We start from the raw sequence: 21,421 nt of genomic DNA on the forward strand, positions 1-21,421 counted from the left end.
ACCCCCAGAAAATTGATAGTGGGGGATTCAGCGAAGGTAATGCCATTGAATGATAAGGGCGAAGGTTAGATCCTCTCTTGTTGGAGATGGTCATTGCCTGGCACTTGTGTGGTGTGAATGTTACTTGCTATTTGTCAGCCCAAGCCTGGATATTGTCCAGGTCTTGCTGCATTTGGACATGGACTGCTTCTTTATTAATAAGGGGATCAGGGGTTATGAGGAAAAGGCAGGAGAATGAGGATGAGAAAAAAAATCAGCCATGATTGAATGGCAGAGCAGACTCAATGGGCCGAGTGGCCTAATTCTGCTCCTACGTCTTATGGTCTTCAGTATCTGAGGAGTCACGAATGATACTGAACATCTGACCTTATGATGGAAGGAAGGTCATTGATGAAGCAGCTGAAGATGGTTGGGCCTAAGACACATTTTATTATGGGACCTGATTTCTGCTTCCAGATGGAGGTGTGGAGGAACTGGGTTTAATTCTGTAGACAACTGGGTCTTTCAAATGGTTCAATCAGTGAAGAGGCTCAATGGAACTCTGTGGCAAACATTCCCAAATTCTTCAGGTAGCTGTGAGGTAATGTCCACTGAATTTTGGGAAACAAAGTTCTCCACATCTCAGTATGTTGTCTCATTAGTAAACTCAATTATATCTGTTGTGTAAAATGTATATAAAACAAACATGGCTGAGTGAAGATCAAACCATTATTCTTGAGCAAATCATAGTAATTTAGTATGTGAATACAGCAATTTTTGTTTTGGACACATGATTCAACTCCTCAGAACTTGAAATTGGCTAATATACTGGGAGTCCTGAAGATCAAAAAATTTCCATCCATGTCTCTCTCCACTGATCATATTTTTTGTTTTCTTCTCTGTTCCTTTCTCTCAAGCTTGCTTGTTCTCATGACCCTCACTAGTTTTGCTTTTGCCGATTCACCTTTCCCTTTCCTACGTTTGGAATATGTGGCAATTGCCTGTAAACATTTGAGATCAAATTTCATCACAGAATCTGCTCTAACCAGCTCTTTTTCTTTAATTCAGATGTTTGACTGGATCAGTCACAACAAGCAATTGTTCCTTCAGAGTCATACTGAGATTGGGGTGAGTTACCAGCATGCTTTGGATCTACAGGCTCAGCACAACCACTTTGCTATGAACTCGATGGTAAGCACTTGTAGTTTGTAATGAAAGAGAAAGACATAAAAAGTTCCTTGATTGCAATTAACTTATTTAACTACACTCCTCAGAAAATACTTGTGAATTCATAATAATTGATGTGAAAATGCTTATGTTATATTTTATTGCAGTAAAATGTTTCAAAGAGCTTCATAAACATTGGGGGGATTTTCCATTCCCATTTTGGGGAGGGGGTGGGGAGGAAGGGGGTGAGATTGGCAGCTGGAGCAGAAAACCCCACAGAATCCTAAAATGCAGTCTATGAAGGCGGGATTTCCCACTCTGATCATCCCCGCATTCCCGCCAATGGCATAACTGGAACCCCATTTGAATGTATTTATATATAACTATAAGGCCTTTACGCCTGATAGTGCCCCTCCCCCTCCCAGCTGTTAGAATGTCCACTCACGTTGGGGCATCCTTACAACAGGTCCTCCACTATGTGCACCTGGTGAGCAGGACCAGGAGAACTACGTCAGAGGTGCACAGGTGAGTACTTCCCCCAGCAGGGAGAGGGCCATGCTGAGCCAGTACCCAGGCACTGCCCCCGGCACAGCTTAGGCACTGCACCCTGACAAAAAAAAATCCCCAAAAATTACACCTTGTTAATTTGGTGTAATTAGGGTTTTAATGGCTAAGCCAAAAATTCTGAACAACTCTCTGGCCCTGAAAAACTAATTTTATTTTGGAGTAATGCCAATTTTTTTCCATAAGGTTAGAAGTTCCTTAGGTTTTTTTAAATTTCTAAAATTAAAGTTTGATTAAAATATTTCAGCCCCTAATTCATATGCCACATTTTTGTTACATCACTCTCTGTAAAATTTACAAAAAATGATGGATAATCGGTGCTTTTTAGTTTCTGGTTTGCTGTCTGAGAATTCTTCAGTGTTTACCCTGCTCAATTATATTAATAATGCTGATGCTTGGAGATACCTTGACTTGGTGCCAGAATCAAATAAATGTCAGCAAATGTGAAGTCCACATTGCAGAGATTGCTAGATCTTTGTCAGCAGCTTCCTTCAAAGTCGGTGGCACGTGTCGTCTGGGCCAGTTTCTGTATTTACAATTCTACCTTAGTCAATAAGTACTGAAAAGAATACATGATTTTTACTTTTGTAGTCCATTCTGGAAATGTGTGAGCAAAATGTACATTATGGTAATAAGATCCCAGTTGTAATATACAAGTAATGAACTTATGCTTCTATTGTCCAAAGTTTGGTCGAACTCCATCTGGATTAATGCATTCAGTTTTGGGCATGTTTAAAAAGATAAAGAGGTGTGAGGAGGTAGATGCAGGAACTTTCTTGTGGTGTGGGAATCCAGGCAAAGGGACATAACATTAGAGTGAGACCATTTAGGGGTAAAATCAGGGAGCATAAAGAGTAGTGAAAATGTAGAATCTTTTCTCCCAAAAGATTGTGGATACTGGATCAACTGAAACTCAGACTGATGGATTTTTATTAGATAAGGTTGTCGAGGGATATGGAATAAAGGTGGATTAGTAGAGTTGAGATCGAATTAAATAGCGGACCAGGCTCCCATTTTTAATGGCAAGTTAAATTTAATCTTTTTGCAAGTATTAGCTGTCATTAACTTTGCTTAATTTTGAGGCATTACTGAAGCTATAAATGTTTAACACAATTTGAAAGATGGGTTGCAATTGCTCCACAATTTTAACTGAGTTTTTAAACTTTGCTTTTTTGATTCATGTAGCTTTGATATGCTGTCAGACAGTATTTTAAGACCACTGCCTCACTCAAGGTGACAATTTGGGAAATTTACTTTCAGAGTAATTCTCCAATAGCCTGTTATACTGTTAAAATGCTGTGCCTGCAGTGGAAGTAAAATGGCTTTGCAAAATTTCAACCTCATCAGTCTGCTTAATGGCCGTGATTTTCCCAGAAAAAAAACTAAGGGCGGGATTTTCTGGCCGTTCATACCTCACCGCCGCTGCAAGTGGGGACGGAGAATTTGGCGCTCAGCCAAATCTCCATTGACTGCAGCAGGATCAGAAAATCCCGCCAACAAGAATGGTCAGAAAATTCCGCCCTAAGTGTCATAACGGCAAGAACAATGAAGTGATCATTGCTGGTCTGTCCAGTGCACTCCGGACCACAATCGTCCCACACTCAATCATTTTTGGGAGAGTGATGAGTTGTGCACCAGTTCTAGGAGGGACGGGGCTTAAACATGCCAGTCCGCCCTGCTGCAAAGCGACTGGGCACCATTTTGGAACAGCGCCCGATCTCACAGTGGACTGGGAGACCTCCTCCCTCCCCCCACAGACATCAGGAACCCCCCACCCCCAGCAGCATGTTACACCCCCCCTCTCTGACACTCATCACCGGCATCAGTGGGCCCCCTTTCATGCCCCTAACATGATCCTGACATGCCACCCCTCCCATGCTCCACCCCGTCATGACATCACCCCGCACAACCATCCTGGCACAGCCCACCCCATCCCCTCAGGCCCCGCCCCTTGGCATTGAGGGCATTGTCAGTATGCCAGGTGGGCACTGTCAAGTGGGCTCTGCTAGACGACCACTACTCAGCCATATCCTGACCATCCAGGGGCAGCAATGGCCTCCGGGCAATTCCCCCCCCCCCCCCCCCCCCCTGCTAGTGGAGACCAGTAGCGATTCTCGTTGGTCTCGTGCCAAGCCCGAAGGTCGGAAGGTCCTGGGAGCTGGGAGAATTCGGCATCGAACAGGCTATGCATATTTAAATACTACTTTAAATATGCCAATTGCCCTTTTTTTTATTCAATCGTGGGACATGGGCATCGCTGGCTGGCCAGCATTTATTGCCCCTCTCTAGTTGGTAGGTCGTAAGCTGCCTTCTCGAAACACTGCAGTCCACGTGTTGTGGGTTGAACCACAGCAGGTTATGGATGGATTTCCAGAATTTTGACCCAGCGACTGCGAAGGAAAATGGCATTATATTTGCTAGTCAGGATGGGTAGTGGCTTGGAGGGGAACTTGCAGGTGGTGATGTTCCCATGTATCTGTCGCCCGTGTCCTTCTAGATGTAAGTGGTCGTGGGTTTGGAAGGTGCAGTTAAGGATCTTTGGTGAATGCCTTTTTGGTTGCAGTCAGGTTTGCGCCATTAGAAAGGATCTGGGACGATTGCGAGCCATTTGGCACTGGGCACAAAACCAATTTTTAGGCCCGCATGCTATTTTCTGAGATCACGTGATCTGCACCAGGCGTGGCAAGGTCGGAAAATCGCTCCCAGTAACTGTTTGGTACGGTCTCATTACTTGCTCATCGTATCCTAGGGGAAAAGTTAAAACAATATGAATTTATTAACATGGTCATTGTGAAGACAACTATGCAATGTGGAGTAAAGGGCACTTCAATCCCTGTTTAGTTGAAAAAAAACTGGGAAATCTTTCAACAGTTTATAGAATCGAGCAGACAGTCAAACTGGTCAGTAAACATTTGCCATTCCAACAGCTCTGAAATTTTGCAATATCTTATGAAGTTGTGAAGTCGGTAAAAGTAATGAGGACCACCCATCAGAAACATTTGTTGAATGTTTTGGGAGCGCTCCGTATGAAATATTAACATAAGCAAAAGTTATTTGTTACTCATAGAAACATGGAAAGATTAGCAGGAGGAGGTCAACCATCCCATTGTCAGTGCCAGCCAAAAAGCAGCCATTCATTCTAACCCCACCGTTTGCTCTTGGTCCTGTAGATTACTGCATCTCAAGTGCATTTCCAAGTATTTTTTTTAATGTGTTCAGAGATTCTGCCTCTACCACACTTACAAGCAATGAGATCCAGATCCCCACTTCTGGGTGAAGAAATAACTCTTCAACTGCCCTGTAATCCTTATTCAATTACTTTAATCTAAACCCCATTAATTGTCCTCTATTAACCCCTACCTCTCTAAACAATGATTTATTCAGACTCAGAGGCTGGGGTTCTCCGATCTCGCTCACCCCGCTACCATTGCCAGCGACAACAGAGAATTTGGCGCTCAGCCAAAACTCCATTCACTGCAGCGGGACCGGAGAATCCCAGCCACGGGCGAGGTCAGAGAATTCCGGTCAGAGTTTCTTCCAATAACTTGTTCACCATCAAGGTTGGCTCGGCAGACCTGTAATTACTGAGGCTGTCCCTTACTCCCTTATTAAATAATAGTGCAATTAGCAATCCTCTGGGCACCTCATCTGTTGTCAGAGAGAATTGAAAAATTATGGCCAGAGCCTTAGCAATTCTTTCCCTTTCTTCCCTTAGCAGCCTGGGATACTTTTAATCTGGGCCAGCTTCAAGGATGCTAAAACCTTAATATTTCCTCCCTCACTATATTTATCCTATCCCATATTTTACATTTCTCCTCCTTCACTATAATGTTTGCTTGGTACATGTCTTTCATGTAAATTGATGTAAAGTATTCATTATGAGAATGTCCACACATTCCATATCCACACACATTGGGTGGAAGCTTGTGGAGGTGAAAGGGTTTTCTACCCTAATATAAATGTGGATAAATCTGGTGGATAGGGTACAAAGAGTGCAAAATTCTTAAAATGTATTCAAAGTTGCAGGGCCAGTACCTACTGAGCCCAACAAGAGAGAGGACAGTTCAGGACTTGCTTTTGAGGAATAAATCTGGTCAGGTGGAAGTGATATCAGTTTCAGAAAGGTGAATTCCGACACCAGTCTGGGGTAAGATATTACTTTTTGCCTCTGTCCTCTGAAACCTTTTAAGTATCCTGGCCACTTTGACATCCATGCTCCATGGACACCTGGAAGCCTTTAAAATCGCAGCACTCAATTCCACAATAGGGATTGGCCCAGGTGTTAAAAACCCTCTTTAATGTGCTCTTACAGAAACCTGTCAGGATTTCCTGGGAGAACCCCTTGCTTTCTCTTGTAGTCCATAGATGCTGTGAAAGCCCTTTGAAATGCTTTGATGGTCAGTTTCACTGGGGAGTACCCTTTTAACATTGTACAGTTAACATTTGATGTCTGCACCCTTTGAAGTGGTTTGATTGACAGGTACGGATTATTAACCCACTAGTGTGATGCTGCTGTACCTTCGAGAAATTTATTTTTTGAAATCATGTTCTCTGCAGTTTGTAAGCAGTTTTTATTTTATCGTGGCACTGGCTACCTGCTTTGATGTCTTTTATTGCTGCTTAAATGGCTTAAGTGGGGGTTTGTTTATTTTTACTCTGGGTCTAATGCCCTTTCTGGAAGTTTATGACCTTTTGAAATGTTAAGGGAAGAATGATTGACAGGTCAGGTGACAAGAATTCTTACTTTCAGTTTGGGCTGTTGGCTGCTGTTTTAGTTAAAGGTGATTTACTTTGGGCTGGATGCAGTGTTCTGTCTCTCTCCCTGGTGTTTTGGGAAGTTGTTCTGACTTCAAGCTTGTCTGTGTATGTGTCAAGAAAGCTGCAAAATCCAACAGCATCACATGAGCATCCTTGATTTCTGTGTTAAACCTGTGGCACGTGTATATTTATAGGGAGGTTTGTTGTGTTGGAATAGTATTTAGCTGTTAAGGTTTATATAATATCATGGTTTTTGTTTGTTTGTAATTGGTAAAAGTTATTGCTAATTTTCTTTCTATATGTTAACTATATTCTTAAATAAACTTTGTTTAGCTCCCTAGTGGGTCATTTGAATCATACCTAAAGTGAAGCATCTCATGTTTACCCTAGCCAAATTCAAAGTGCAAAACTTATGATCGAGGTGGGCTTCATAAAATACCTTGGAGTTTCTGATTTGGATTATAACACTAGCATTCAAGGTAAGTGGCAGTAGGTGTAGAGGGAACATGAGGAAGAACTTTTTTTATGTAAAGGGTGGTGGGTGTCTGAAATTCGCTGCTCGAGTTGGTGGTGGAGGCAGAGATCCTAAACTCTATTAAAAAATACCTGGATCTGCACCTTAAATGCTATAGGCTACAGGACTGTGGGCCCGTTGCAGGAAGGTAGGATTAGAAAAGGCACCTGGATGTCCTGAGGCTGGCATGGACAAGATGGGCCAAATGACCTTCTTCTGTGCTGTAACTTTTCTATGGTTCTATAATCACTAGATTGTAGATCTGAAAAAGATGAGTATACTGCTAATGCTTTCCCTGTGCATCACTTGCAAAAAAAAGTCCAATTTTCTTGTGACCATGGTAACTTTGTAGCAATTTTCTCAAATGACACAAATACATTTTAACACCTTCCTCACTGAGTTTAGGCACTAGGTGAATATTCCTTATCAAAACCAGGAGTTAATTGCCAAGATTTCCTGCTGCCCCTATTTGTGTAACCTAAACTTTTCTTTGTTGAGAAGCAATTTTCCAACTTTCTTTCTCTGAAATGCAAGGTTTTCTCTTCTAATCTTTTTTCCTTTCCCCCTTTTCCTTGCTCTTTGAAATTCCAGTCCGAGTTTACACATCTCTCTGTTTTTCCTTTCTTTCTAGTTCAAGTTTACTCAATTACTTTTCTAATTCCCGTTGTTTTATTTGTAACTTAATTTAACTCAACCTGTGTGTTATTCGGATTACTTTTCTCTTCCTTCAAGATTCAGGTGTTGAGCTAATACTTCATCAATCTCCACCTTCTTAGCCCTGACTTTTAAATCTATCTTTAATTTTTCTGCTACTATTTTCAAATTAACTTTTGTCAACTGTCACAGGGCATTCATAGATCGGTCCTTCTTTTTCCAAAATGCCTGAGCAATAGACTTCGCTGTATTAACTTTTAAATGACTTCAATGAAAGTAAGTGTGAAAGCTTGTTTATTTAAACTCTGGGGAAATTCAGTGTACTCACCCCAGGTCAGCATTCATATCTTGCAAAACCCTCCAATTTCTTACAACCATGTAGAGACCAATAACTTTCAAAAAGATGTTTGAATTCCCCAATATCAATTACAGGAGCTGCAAGATTTCGATTTTTAAGACTTTTAGTGTAGCAAACAACTAAAAGCAACACAACTAAACATTACTTAGTAGGTAGCTATTACTAAATTACAGCAAAGGTATCCCTTATCAGTTTCTTAACATGGTCAATAACCCCACACCATATTACGCATTACAGAAAACTCTCTGCAGAATTGCAGTATCTAAAGGATCCAGTCCAAAGCTGCTCCCATCTGTCTTTGTCAAGGAAGAAGATGCTCCCCAAGCCAGGATGAAAGAGGAGTCCAAAGATGTGCGGGTTAGGTTGATTGGCCAGGCTATAAATTGCCCCTTAGGATCCTGAGATGCGTAGGTGAGAGGGATTAGCGGGTAAATATGTAGGGATATGGGGGTAGGGCCTGGGTGGGATTGTGGTCGGTGCAGACTCGATGGGCCGAATGGCCTCCTTCTGCACTATAGGGTTTCTGTGAGATAATTCAGACACTAGAAGAGTTCATAATTCTTATGGAGAAGGCGTTTGATAGGCTGACTGTGCTTAAATAAGGCACCAGTACCAGATAAAATGCATCCAAGGATTCTGGGGGAAATGAGAGTGGAAATTGCAGAGGCACTGGCCAGAAGTTTTCAGTCTTTCTTAGGCTCAAGGGTGGTGCCAGATAACTGGAGAATTGCAAATGCTACATGCTTATCAAAAAGAGGGTGTAAAGATAAGCCTAGCACGTCAATCAGTCGGTGATGAGGAAACTTCTAGAAACCATAATTAGCAACATAATTAATAGTCAGATGGGATGGACAAATGTTGGTTAATTAAAGAATGTCAGCAGGGATTTCTTCAGGGAAAATCGTGCTGAGGGCAATGTTGATCTTCTGGCATGTTAACAGATTGAGAATGAGAGGGTTCAGATTTAAGATAATTGGCAAAAAAAGCAAAAGTGATAAATGGAAAAACATTTCATGCAGAGAGTGCTTAGGAATGTGGTGGAGGCAGTTTCAATTGAAGCATCCAAAAGGGAATTAGACTCGTTATCTGTAAAGGAAGAATATGCAGGGTTCTGGGGAGAAGACAAGGGAATGGCACCAGGCGAATTGCTCATTTGGAGAGCCAGTACAGACACAATGGGCTGAATGGCCCCCTTCTGCACTGTAACAATTCTGTGAGTCTGCGGATAAGTGTAGTGAGGGAGGAAATATTAATGATTTCTGTTTATCAGCCAGTGTGAGAAGCTGTCAAACAATTTCCCATTTTTGTCAACTAAACAGAGAATTTCGTGTCCTCTACCAGAATATTATAGAATTTGTTGGCATCAATTTATATGTACAATGCCTTCCAGTTAATGGAGACTGTGGACACTACTGTCCCTCTGGTACAAGAGGCAACATGTTACATAATAAAAACAGGAGGTGCTAGAAAAACTCAGCAAGTCTGGCAGCATCTAGGAGAGAGAAACAGAGTTAATGTTTCAAGTCCATTATGACTCTTCAGAAGAGTCCTGAAGTCTCACATCAGACTTGAAACCTTCACTCTGTTTTCTCCCTGCACGGGTGCTGCCAGAACTGCTGAGTCTTTCCAGCATTTTCTGTTTTTTTTTTCAGTTCTCCAGCATCCGCAGTATTTTGCTTTTATTTTAGCTCACTGTTGTTAGCTAGACACTGAGGGTGGAATTTTCCGACCTCATCGTGCCCATTTTGCCTTGGGAAAATATCATAAAATCGGGTGTGATGTGACTACTGGGAGTGGCGCCCGTTTTCACGTCCATTCCCATTTTACCGAGAACAAAAATCGCACAATCGGGAGCCCGCCCAAAACTGGCAAAATGTCAATTTGCATTTTTTTGCATTCATCACAATGTAATCAGTGAGCTTCACTCCCAATCATCCCAGCTCACCTGTCTTAACAACCTCGTTCACTGCAGCCGGATCGGTCAGGAAAACACCTCGTGTAGAAAAGTCGCATTCAGGCGCTTGATCAGTGAGGGTGAGCGAGAACGTAAGTCTCCGCTTTCAAACTGCTCCGTGCTGCTCAGAGGGGGTTGTTTCATGGCGGCCATGTTGCATTTCATCTCGGGGTGGGTGCTGCGAGCGTGTGAGGGATAGGGGGCTGCTGTTGCTCACGGGGTCCAACCTCAGACTCTCAGCATGGACCCGGCTCAGTGCGCTGAACTCGGGTCTTAGCGCTGACTCTGGGTCCTAGTGCTGGCAACAGCAAGCACTGTTGCAGGTGGGGGATGGGCTGGAAACTCTCAAAAGTGGCAGTGTTGCAACCTCAGGACTTGTCACTCAGCACTGCCTGTGGCCACTACTGCATGGGTTCTGGGTGTGTGTTTGTGAGTGGGGGGGAATGGGGGGGCATGGGAAGTGTGTGTTACTGGGGGTCTGTGGGGGTGGTATGGGGAGTATGTTGATGGGGGTCTGTGGGGGGGGGTATGAGTGTGTGTTGCTGGGGGTCTGTGTGTGGGTATGGGGAGTGTGTGTTGCTGAGGATATGGAGAATATTTGCTGCTGGGGGTTTGTGGGGGGGTATGGGGAGTGTGTGTTGCTGGAGGTCTGTGGGGGGGTATGGGGAATGTGTGTTGCTGGGGTTCTGTGGGGGGTATGGGGAATGTGTGCTGCTGGGGGTCTGTGGTGGGTTATGGGGAGTGTGTGTTGCTGGGGGTCTGTGGGGAGTTATGGGGAGTATGTGTTGCTGGGGGATTGTGGGGGACATGGGGATTGTGTGTTACTGGGGGTCTGTGGGGAGGTATGGAGAGTGTGTGTTGCTGGGTGTCTGTCGGGGGGATATGGGGAGTGTGTGTTGCTGGGTGTCTGTCGGGGGGATATGGGGAGTGTGTGTTGCTGGAGGTCTATGGAGGGTATGGGGAGTGTGTGTTGCTGGGGGTCTGTGGGGGGTATGGGGAGTGTGTGTTGCTGGGGGTCTGTGGGGGTATGGGGAGTGTGTGTTGCTGGGGGTCTGTGGGGGGTATGGGGAGTGTGTGTTGCTGGGGGTCTGTTGGGCGGGTATGGGGAGTGTGTGTTGCTGGGGGGAGTCTGTGGGCAGGTATGGGGAATGTGTGTTGCTGGGGCTCTGCGGGGGGTATGGGGAGTGTGTGTTGCTGGGGGTCTGTTGGGCGGGTATGGGGAGTGTGTGTTGCTGGGGGGAGTCTGTGGGCAGGTATGGGGAATGTGTGTTGCTGGGGCTCTGCGGGGGGTATGGGGAGTGTGTGTTGCTGGGGGTCTGCAGGGGGTATGGGGAGTGTGTGTTGCTGGGGGTGGTCTGTGGGCAGGTATGGGGAATGTGTGTTGCTGGGAGTCTGCAGGGGGTATGGGGGATGTGTGTTGCTGGGGGTTTGTGGGGGGGGGTATGGGGAGTGTGTTGCTGGGGGTCTTGGGGGGGTATGGGGAGTGTGTATTGCTGACGATCTGTGGGGATATGGGGAGTGTGTGCTGCTGGATGGCTGTGGGGGGGTATGGAGCGTGTGTGTTGCTGGGGGTCTGTGGGGGGGGTATGGGGAATGTGTGTTGCTGGGGATCTGTTGGGCGGGGTATGGGGAGTGTGTGTTACTGGGGGGGTCTGTGGGCAGGTATGGGGAGTGTGTGTTACTTGGGGGGGGGTCTGTGGGCGGGTATGGGGAGTGTGTGTTGCTGGGGGTCAGTGGGCAAGTATGAGGACTGGGTGTTGCTGGGCCTACAATCTTTTTAGCCTCTCCATCTGTCTCTCCCCTCCCCCAAATTCCCCCCTCCCCGCCTTCAGATTGAAGACTTGGCTTTTGCAATGCAACCCATTGATTTTGCTCTTCTTTTGGTTGCTGCTGGAGCTCAAGAGGAGGGGGAGCAGGAGGATGAATTGCGGGCAGAGGAGGCCCAGGCCTTACCACCCGCAGAAGTAGAGGGAGATGGCCGCTGGAGGCAGGACATGGCCGCCATTCGCCCCAAAGGCGGGGGGGCAGGAGAAGGAGGGAGCAGAGACCCTGGCAGTTCCACACGAAAGTGTCCTTCGAGAGACTGTTGGACATTGTGTGGACTGTTGGACGTCTCCGGCTCCAAAAGGAGACAGTGCAACGCCTGTGCCATTTGTTACAGGACCTGGCACCTCAGGGCACGGGGAGGCACCCACTCCCAGTGGCTGTGAAAGTGACGGCTGTCTTAAACCTTTACGCCACCGGGTCCTTCCAGACCACCAGTGGAGGCCTTTGTGGCATTTTCCAACCATCCGTCCATAAGTGTGTCAAGTATGTCACGGATGCCCTCTATGCCTGGGCTTGACAGTAGACTAAATTTGACCTGGACCAGGCCCAGCAAGAAGCCCAGGCTGCAGGATTGCGGCCATCACGGGGATGCCAAATGTGCAGGGGGTTATAGACTGCGCCCATGTCATTCCCCGGGTGAAGATTCATGAACAGAAAGGGCTTCCATTCAATAAATGTGCAGTTGGTGTGTGACCATAAGCTGAATATCATGCACGTCTGTGCCAGACACCCCAGCAGCATGCATGACAGTTTCATATTGAGGAGTTCCGATATCTTGGAGGTCTTTGCGGAGGAGCCCAGGGTGCAGGGATGGCTCATGGGGGACATGGGGTACCCACTTCAGACTTGGCTGATGACGCCTGTGCGGAGAGCTGAGACTGATGTGGACACCTGATATAATGAGGCTCACATTATCACACATTCAATAGTGGAGCAATGCAAAGGGCTCCTCAAAATGTGGTTTCGATGCCTGGACCGCTCTGGCAGGGCCCCCCGATATTGTCCTGCTTTGTTGTGGTGTGCTGTGCCCTACACAACCTGGCACAACAGCGAGAAGACCTTTTTGAGGAGGAGGATGTGGAGGCCAACCAGCCAGGCATCGCTGGGGAGGAGGCCGCCCAGGGGGAGGAGGAGGAACAGGAGGAGGAAGAAAAGGAGGAAAAGGATGACGACAAGCAACACCACCTGGTGGCAACAGGGGTCAGGCATGCGAAAGCAGCAAGGGAGGCCCTGGTCACCACACGCATTGGTCACTGGGTGCCTGTGCCTGTCGCACGTGGGTTATTCTCCCCACCCTCCCTCTCCCTTGGTGTCCTACAATCTCCTGCAACATTGTAACACTGGAGTGATGGGCCTGGGTGCGCTGTGTTAGTGAGGTTCTGTGGCAGGCAGGCGGGTGATGACGACTTGCTATGCGCCACGGTAATGATATCCTGGTGCAAACTTGTCTGACTCCTACCTGAGCTCCGCATGCATGCTGGCACCTGGGCCCAGGTCTGGGTGGTGAGTAAGGGAGCACTAAACCCACATGCAGGGCCCCAGGGTGGGTGGGGTGTGGTGGAGAGAATCTCTCATGGGTTCGGGGGATGCCATGGCAGATTCTGTAAGTCGCTGCCAAAGCATGCCACCCACTGCAGCCAGTGAATTCTTCGAGCGCCTTGATTTTCTCAGTAGAAGTGCGTTGAGGGGCCTCCCCCTCCGGTGACCTCGGGGTAAGTACATTCCTGTTAGAAGCGAATTAGAGACAAGTTAGTCACAGGTGTGGGGTGAAATAACACTTATTGTTGCCAATAATAGTGCTTTCAAAGTAAGTGATAATATAAAAACACGTGAACGTGAGACTTTAATATTCTGTCTACCCAGTGCTGCCCTTCACTTTTGCCATCTTAGTGCCGCTACAACTTCTTAACCTTACATAGCCTACCACTACGTCTTGGTGTCTCCCCAGGATGTATATTGGAGATGCCGGTGGCCAGCTGTCTACCACGCCGCGTGGCCTGTGATGCCCTTGGCAATCGTCCTCCGGAGAGCCTGGACCTTGAGGGCCCTGGCCGGCTTCCAGATGTCAGGGACTTATCCATGACACCCTCTTCATCCCACTGCCCCTGAGATGCCTCGGTGTCAGGAAGGGAAGAGTCAGAAGATGTAGCCACAGCCGCTGTTTTCTCAGGGTTTCTGTGGCCCAGGGTCACTGCATGGGACGGTGGTGCTTCTGCAGTGAGCTCCAAAAGTTCTGGCATCACCTGGCCCTGCCAATCCTGGAGGACCACCTGCGTTCTTGCCATGGTGGTCGAGCCCTCTGCGATGGCTCTATGAGTCGGGGGCCACCTGTCAATGGCAGCAATAAGTGCCCTCTGAGACTGGGCCACGCTTTGCAGCCCCTCAGCTATGACCCTCTGTGACTGGGCCACGTTCTCAAAGGCTACTGCCATAGGCCACTGTGCCTCGGCGCTATCCCACTGGGTCTCCTGCAAGCTCTGCAGCCCCTCAGCCATGGGCCGCAAAATCTCAGGACGTATGTTGAGGCTCTCAGCTGTGGCCTGCTGTGACTCAGCCATGGCCCTCTGGGACTTTGCCGTGGCCTGCTGTATGAGTGGCCATCGCTTGGACTCTGCCACTCATACTGCCAGCTCCTCCTGCATTCCCTGGCTCTGTTGCTGCAACTCCAGCAGCTGAGGGACAAGTGATCTCAGAGGCCCAGCATGTAGCCTGGGGCCAGCTGAGTCCTCGCCCCTGGCAGGCCCTCACGTGCCAAGAGCTCAGACATTCCCTCCTCCACCTGATGTACATTATCAGATGTGTCGAGCGCACCAGAGAGTGACCCAGATGCCTCACCACTAACTTAACCCACCGATGTGAGAGTCTCTGCAATGGTGAGTTGTGAGGTGGAAGCTGACGCAAAACTGGTGCCGGCCTCGGAGGTTCCTTCATCGGCTTCCTCCGAGGTGTCTTCTGAGCCGTCAGGGGCAGGATCAGTGGGATTAGCAGTGGCGACCGCAATGCCAGATAGCCCAGGCGCGTCTGGGTCCCTTCCTGCAATACAGGACACAAGGTTAAGTGAAAAGGAGGGAGAGGAAATGGGCAGTTTTCAACTTACTTGAGATTTCTACAACAAGTGGAGGATTGGCAGCTGCTCACTTCTATGCTCCAGCCTGACCATGCTGTCGCTAATGCTCCGCATCCCCTCCTCTCCCACAAGCTCCAGTGCCTGCTCCTCAAAGTGGTTGAGGACCCGGATCTCAGGCACACCACCCCCTGTCTTCACCGTCTCCCAGCAATTACGGGTATTCTTCTCCTGTGGGGACAGAGGAAACATGTAAAATCTGATGGCACGAGTCCTGCAGGGTTTCAGGGGATGGCCCTCAGAGAGCAAGCATTCTGATACTCTTGGGAGGGAGAAGGGAAGTGCTTGGGGGTCAGGGGCTGAGGTGCTGGGGGTGGGGGGGATCTGAGGGTCACTTAGGGGGAAGATGCTGAATGAGGTAAAACACTCACCTTTGCTGCCCAGATGAGGCCATTCAGTTTCTTGCGGCACTGCTTCCCGGTTCTCCTGGCCGGTGCCCTGGCACTAACACATGCTGCCACCACCTCCCAGGCTGCGTTTCCATCATTTCCTCTGGGACATGTGTCCTTCTGGGGGAAGAGCCTTTCCTCCATCAACTCCAGCAACCTGGCCAGATCTGCATCTGAAAAACAGGGTGCTGTCTTCCTGGAGGCCATTTCTTCCTGCGTTGCTGCCTGATTGTCCCTCCTTGGGTTTTTGTGTAGCTCTCCTTTATTAGGGCAGATCAGCTTCAGGCAGTTTAGGTGAGTCACGCGCCTGTTAGAGCATTCCGGCGAGTTCAATGCAGTTTGTCTTGTTACCATGGAGGGGAAGCCAAGTCAATACTTCTTAAAGTTTATTTTTTTTATTAGTGTCACAACTAATAAAGTAACACTGCAATGAAGTTACTGTGAAAATCCCCTAGTCAACACACTCCGGCACCTGTTCGGATCCACTGAGAAAGAATTTAGCATGCTCAGTGCACCGAACCAGCATGTCCTTCAGACTGTGGGAGGAAACCGGAGCACCCAGAGGAAACCTACGCAGACACGGGAAGAACATGCAGACTCCGCACAGACAGCGACCCAAGCCGGGAATCGATCCCAGGTCCCTGGCACTGTGAGGCAGCAATGCTAATCACCGTGCCACTTGCAGGAGGGCTGATGAAGCAGGGGTGGGGGATGGGATTTGTGCCTCTTTGTGATGATCGGGGGCAGGGGAGAGAGAGGGTCATGTCAGTCGGGGCCAGGGGGGTGATGAGGGGGCCATGTGCAAGGGGATCAGTAATGTTGGGGAGGATCTCCGATATCCATGGGGGGGGGTGGGTGCTGTATCTGGCTGGGGGCGGGAGGGGGAGGGGGCGGGGGGGTGATGGTGGTTCTGTCAGCAGAACTGTTTTTTTCTGCTTTTCCTGCGCATGCAGTTTGTGGCTCCGATCTAAGCTGCTGGCTGTCTGGTGAATTAGACCCTGCCCACTGCCTCTGGCGGCTAGAAATGGTCTAGCTCATATTTTCAAAGACTGAGTGCATATGATTGAGCATGAAAACTCACCCAAAAAACGGGTTAGGAATTCTCCCGTTTTGACGCTAGCTGGACACTTCGAAAAAATCTTTTAAAATTCCACCCTGAGTGTATGCGAAATAAGTGTGAGGAAGGCTGATAACATAACGATTCCAGCATTAATGTTACAGAACAAATCATGCACTGTATGTAAATGGGACACCTAGTTTTGCTGTTTGTTTTCTTAGATTATTTCTATATGCCACAGGTTAAAGTTTCATGTAATTAATGATTTGCCTGTGTTTGCTGGAGCTTTGCTATAAATGGGAAGGTAAAACTCTTTGTATCATGGTATTGTTTTGTTTGATATAGTTTCTTTGAGTATGCTATTATATATTCTAGATATTTCTTTAAAGGATATTGTTACGACATTTTTAATTACATGCAAATGGAAAAGTGTTCCTTTACTGAAGGAAGAGAGTGACTACCTGAACCAGAGTATAAATAAGTTAGAGATGTTAATTTGCTAATCCATCTATTTTGCTGAATTCCTAATGAATGGAGCTGGTGACAAGACATTTTCAGTTAATCTTGTAACTGGCAATCTTCTGCTTTTTCAGAATGCATATGTCAACATCAATCGCATCATGTCTGTTGCATCCAGGCTTTCAGAGGCTGGTCATTATGCATCTCAGCAGATCAAGCAGATATCTGCTCAACTCGATCAAGAGTGGAAAAGTTTTGCAGCTGCTCTAGATGAGCGTAGCACTATCTTGGCAATGTCTGCGGTATTTCACCAGAAGGCTGAACAGGTGAGTTTCAGGAAAAAGACTCTGCACATGCATCTCAGAGTCAGCACAGACAAACAAAATCTTTACCAGCAGGATAAATATTACATTATAACTTGCCCATAACTTTCTGGCTCCCCAATGTCGGGGAGTGGGGAGGGTACCCTAAAGATGAACTGGAGAATCCCTCTTGGAAGTTCCCAGTTAAGGGTTTAACCAGCAATTGTCCAGAAGTGCTAACTTCTCCTAGGCAATTGGCGCCGTGCTGGGAACCACCCGACAAAGTGATTTAAATTGCTAACTTCAAATGGTTCCGCCAGTTTTACACTCGTAGTTACTCTGAAAGAGTTAGAAGGATAAATGGCACTTCTAACTTCAGAGTAACTGTCTCAAACACCCAGAACGAATCCCACATGGGACACCCTCCACCCCCTGGGACCCTTCCTCTAGACCACTCCCAGCGAATCAACCCACCCTCCACAGTATTCCCCATCCCCACACATCTGGACCCGCCAGTGATATCCAGACCACACTCCTCTCCCACCCATGTTTGGACCCCCACACTCCCACCACCACCCATCGATGCCAGTGAACCCCCACATCCACTTCTCTTCACTTACCTTAGCAATTTACCTTCTCCCTTTCAATTAAACCTTTCACCTCACTTGCTTTATGGCAGCCAGTGCCGTAAATAGGGGACATGTTCTCCTTTGCTCTGTTTATTTTGTATTTTGCCGCTGGAGCTGTGATTTCTTCATTATCACCCACCCAACCTGAGTCAGAAAGCGCAGGTAAGTCGTTACGGAGTGGCATTCCACCGCTGATTGTCACTCCAGGGAGGTTATCAGCGTTTTATTGATTAAAGTTAATGGTAATAGTTTTTTACCTTTTCAATTTAAATGATCCCCGTTTCTTGGTTTTTCTGGGCTGTACTGTAAGAAGGACACGTGTAATGTGCCTTTTACAAGTACTGAAAACCTTACTGAAAGGTTTGTGATAATTATCCTTGAAATTGATTTCTGGGACCAAGGAGTCTGATTTGCAAAGCTCCAACAAGTATCAGCTTTATGAAGTACTGTATTGCTGTCAGGTTCTTTGATTCAGTCCCTGGTGTTAAAATTGTTTCAGTTGATTTAGAGGCTGTGAATTAAGAAGTCCTGAGGCATCATCAGAGCTCCTTTGCAGACTAGGTTGATTCCTGGGTCCATATCCGTGGCAGACACAAGATTCGTCAATGATATCAATAGGGAAATTATTCAGAGCAGTGCTATGCAAATGAATTTCTCACCCCCACTGTTTTTAATAAGAGCACAAGACATACCTTTTCTCTTGCCATTCCAAATGCTTATTGCTAAAAGCAAGTATTTTTATCCACATAAAAGATTTAAAAAGAACAAACTCCCCCACAAGAGCAATCCTGGTACAAATGATTGTAATTATACCCGTCCCTTTGGGTTGTATATATTTTTCAAGTTCTAATTACCTAATCACTCTCACTGTTGGTAGTGTTCTAAGTAGTAAACATGTAATACTCAACATTAAATTACAATGTGAAGTGTCAATTGAAGGGTCTTTTAGAGGTTATTGCTATATATGTGCAGTACCATGAATTGGTAGCGTTCCAGTTTGGTTGAGATTTCACAATGTATGGAGACTCTAATCTATCCCTGCCAACACAAGGAACAAATAATATTGAAAACTCACAAAAACCTTTGACTGTTATAACCAGAGCTACTGTTTTATTATAACCGCATATGTTAAATTCGACATTAATTACTCAGATTTTAGACTTTTGGAGATCATGGCCGGGATTCTCCCAAAGCAAGTATTTCCTGCCTGTTTTTTGGACGCACTTACCTGGCTGAATCTCCGACACTCTGTGCAATGCAGAGTGCCTCAGCCTGATTCACGCTGAAAAGTAGGGGGTGGGGCCTCATCCCGCCTGAGAAGCCGGCAGCATAGTGCTGAGTGGGCCACTGCGCATGCGCGATTTGTCAGTGCAGAGATTGGCGCATGCACACTGACAACCCCATCGCCGGTCACCTGATTGCTGGCCTTCCCCGGAACCCCCCAATCACCAGCCTTCCAACCCGCCCCTGATTGCCTACCGGAACTCACCCTCCCCCCGATCTCCTCCCCCCACCCCCCACCTCCCCCCCCCCCCCCCCGGCCAGCCCAGATCTCCCCCGTTATGACCAACCCCAACACCCCCACCCGATGACCAGCCCTGATCACTCCCTCCCCCACCAATCCCACTTACAGGATGGTATTGGATTGCCCCACCTCCATATGCCCTGCCCCCTTGGCACCACCAGTGCCCGGTAGGGAGTGCCAATGTGCCTGGTGGGCATTGCCAGGTTAGCAGGCTGGCACTGCCAGGTTGGCACTGTCCAAGGGGCACCACCTCATTTGCCCTTAACCTCCCGGGGGGCTTCAATGGCCTCTGTCCCCACAGCGGGGTGAGGACGCTTGTTCCCTATTTGTGGGGAGCAGCTGTAAACCCCGCTGGTGGGAACCACTTGCAGCGGAGACTACCATCCCAGGCCCGCTAATCATATGAACACTGGCCGCAAATCTCCCATTGTCTCCTGGCCCGCTACATTTGAAAACCAAAATCCAATAATCTTGCTTGTAATTTATGTGTATAAATAGTTGTACTTAAAAGAGAATTCTGCACTTTTCCAATTCTGGCACCACCAGTTTTGATCTCACCTCCCTTGGCAACACTTTTAACTATCCAAATCCTGAATTCAAGAATTCTTCTCTGAATGTTTCAGTCTCTCTACCGCTCTTTCCTACTTTAGGACAGTCCCTTAAAACCTATCCAATCAGCTCAGCTTACAGCTAGCTGCCAGTCCTAATGGCTCCTTATGTCCTTCTTTCCGGCTCCCCCACCCACTCTCCCTTTCAACTAAACCTAAAGGCTACTTACCCAGAGAAGCGGGGACTTTATTTTGATGACAAAGTCAATAACATGATGGGTATGTGCACATCATTTTAACTACGTGCCTGACTAAGCTGGTGACAGACAGGAGCTAGGACGCAATAGACCCAGGGAAGCTCACTTTGGTTATATTTTAAAGCTTCCTTGCTGACCAAGTGGGATATGGATGTGACTTGATATCAAAGTATGACAATGACAAAATCTTTTGAATCTCTTGCTTCAGGGGCGAGGTGGATCCCTCTCGCCCTCCTTCCGACCATGCACATCCCTGTTTCATCCACTTTAATTCCTTATTCCAAACCCCAGTTATGGCTGGGTCTTAAGATTTAAATTCTAGCAAAACTGGATTAGTACAAAGTTAATCCTGTAAAAGAAAGAAAGAACCATACAGCATAGAAGGAAAGAAGGAAGCCACTTGGCCTATCATCATTGCTCTTTGCAAGAACAATTCAATTAGGACTCTTCTGCCCTCTTTCCCAAAGCCCTACAAATCAGGTCCATATCCAATTCCCCTTTGGAAGGTACACTGAAACTGCATCTTCCACTTTATATGAAGTGCACTGCAAATCTTAACTTACTGTCTAAATATTCTCATCCCTTTTGCTTCTGTTCACTGAGATTTTTTTCAATAGCAAAATATAATTACCATTAATAGCTGTTTCCATTTTTATTTTAGTATTTATCAAGTGTTGATATCTGGTGCAAAACCTGTGCTGAGGGAGGACTTCCGTCTGAAATGCAAGATTTGGAGATTGCCATTCACCATCATCAGACACTGTATGAGCAGATCACACAGGCATATGCAGAGGTAAAGAGGTGATCCATTCATTCCAGGAAGTATACACCGTCATCAAATTGCTTTCTTTGGCCTGTCATTCCACTGATTGTAATTTGGTTTCTGTGCTTTTCTTTTCAACTTCCTCCACTTATTTGATTTTAAGGCAATTCCTAATCAGTTACTCCCTAACCCTTTCCCTTGAAAATTCTGACCTGACTTCCGTGAATTCTGCAGTTTAATCAGTTGATAGCCAGTATAAAATAACCGTGTTCTCTCGTTAATTCAAACCATTTGAGATGTTTACAATTTTTGTACTACATAATTCATGAGGATCCCATTTTATGGTCCTCTTGCACTTGAAAATGTGTATTGTTCCAGATAATTGGTTATACTGTCAGCTTGTTTTATTGGTGAAAACGCATTCCGAGGCCATGAGACTTCAAACTACTATTTTGAGCATGATGGTTTGAGTCAGGCAGAGCTGACGATTGTAAATAACATCGACTCCGTTGTAAGTTGGATACAAATATTTAGTAGTGGAAAAGGGAGAAACATTAAAGGAAACTAGTAGAATTTAACTGAATCATGATCGA

At 46.7% G+C, this 21,421-nt stretch overlaps 1 protein-coding gene across 1 annotated transcript in view; it reads left to right on the forward strand.

Moving 5' to 3' along the window:
* kalrna (kalirin RhoGEF kinase a) overlaps positions 1–21,421 on the forward strand; it is a 790,772-nt gene that overhangs the window by 389,633 nt on the left and 379,718 nt on the right. The window contains exons 6-8 of the mRNA XM_078228353.1: positions 1,048–1,170; positions 16,939–17,130; positions 20,727–20,858. Coding sequence (XP_078084479.1) covers positions 1,048–1,170; positions 16,939–17,130; positions 20,727–20,858 — 447 coding nt within the window. The remainder of the gene's footprint in view (positions 1–1,047; positions 1,171–16,938; positions 17,131–20,726; positions 20,859–21,421) is intronic.

Source organism: Mustelus asterias, chromosome 14 (assembly GCF_964213995.1).
Source record: "Mustelus asterias chromosome 14, sMusAst1.hap1.1, whole genome shotgun sequence".
Classification (NCBI taxonomy): domain Eukaryota; kingdom Metazoa; phylum Chordata; class Chondrichthyes; order Carcharhiniformes; family Triakidae; genus Mustelus; species Mustelus asterias.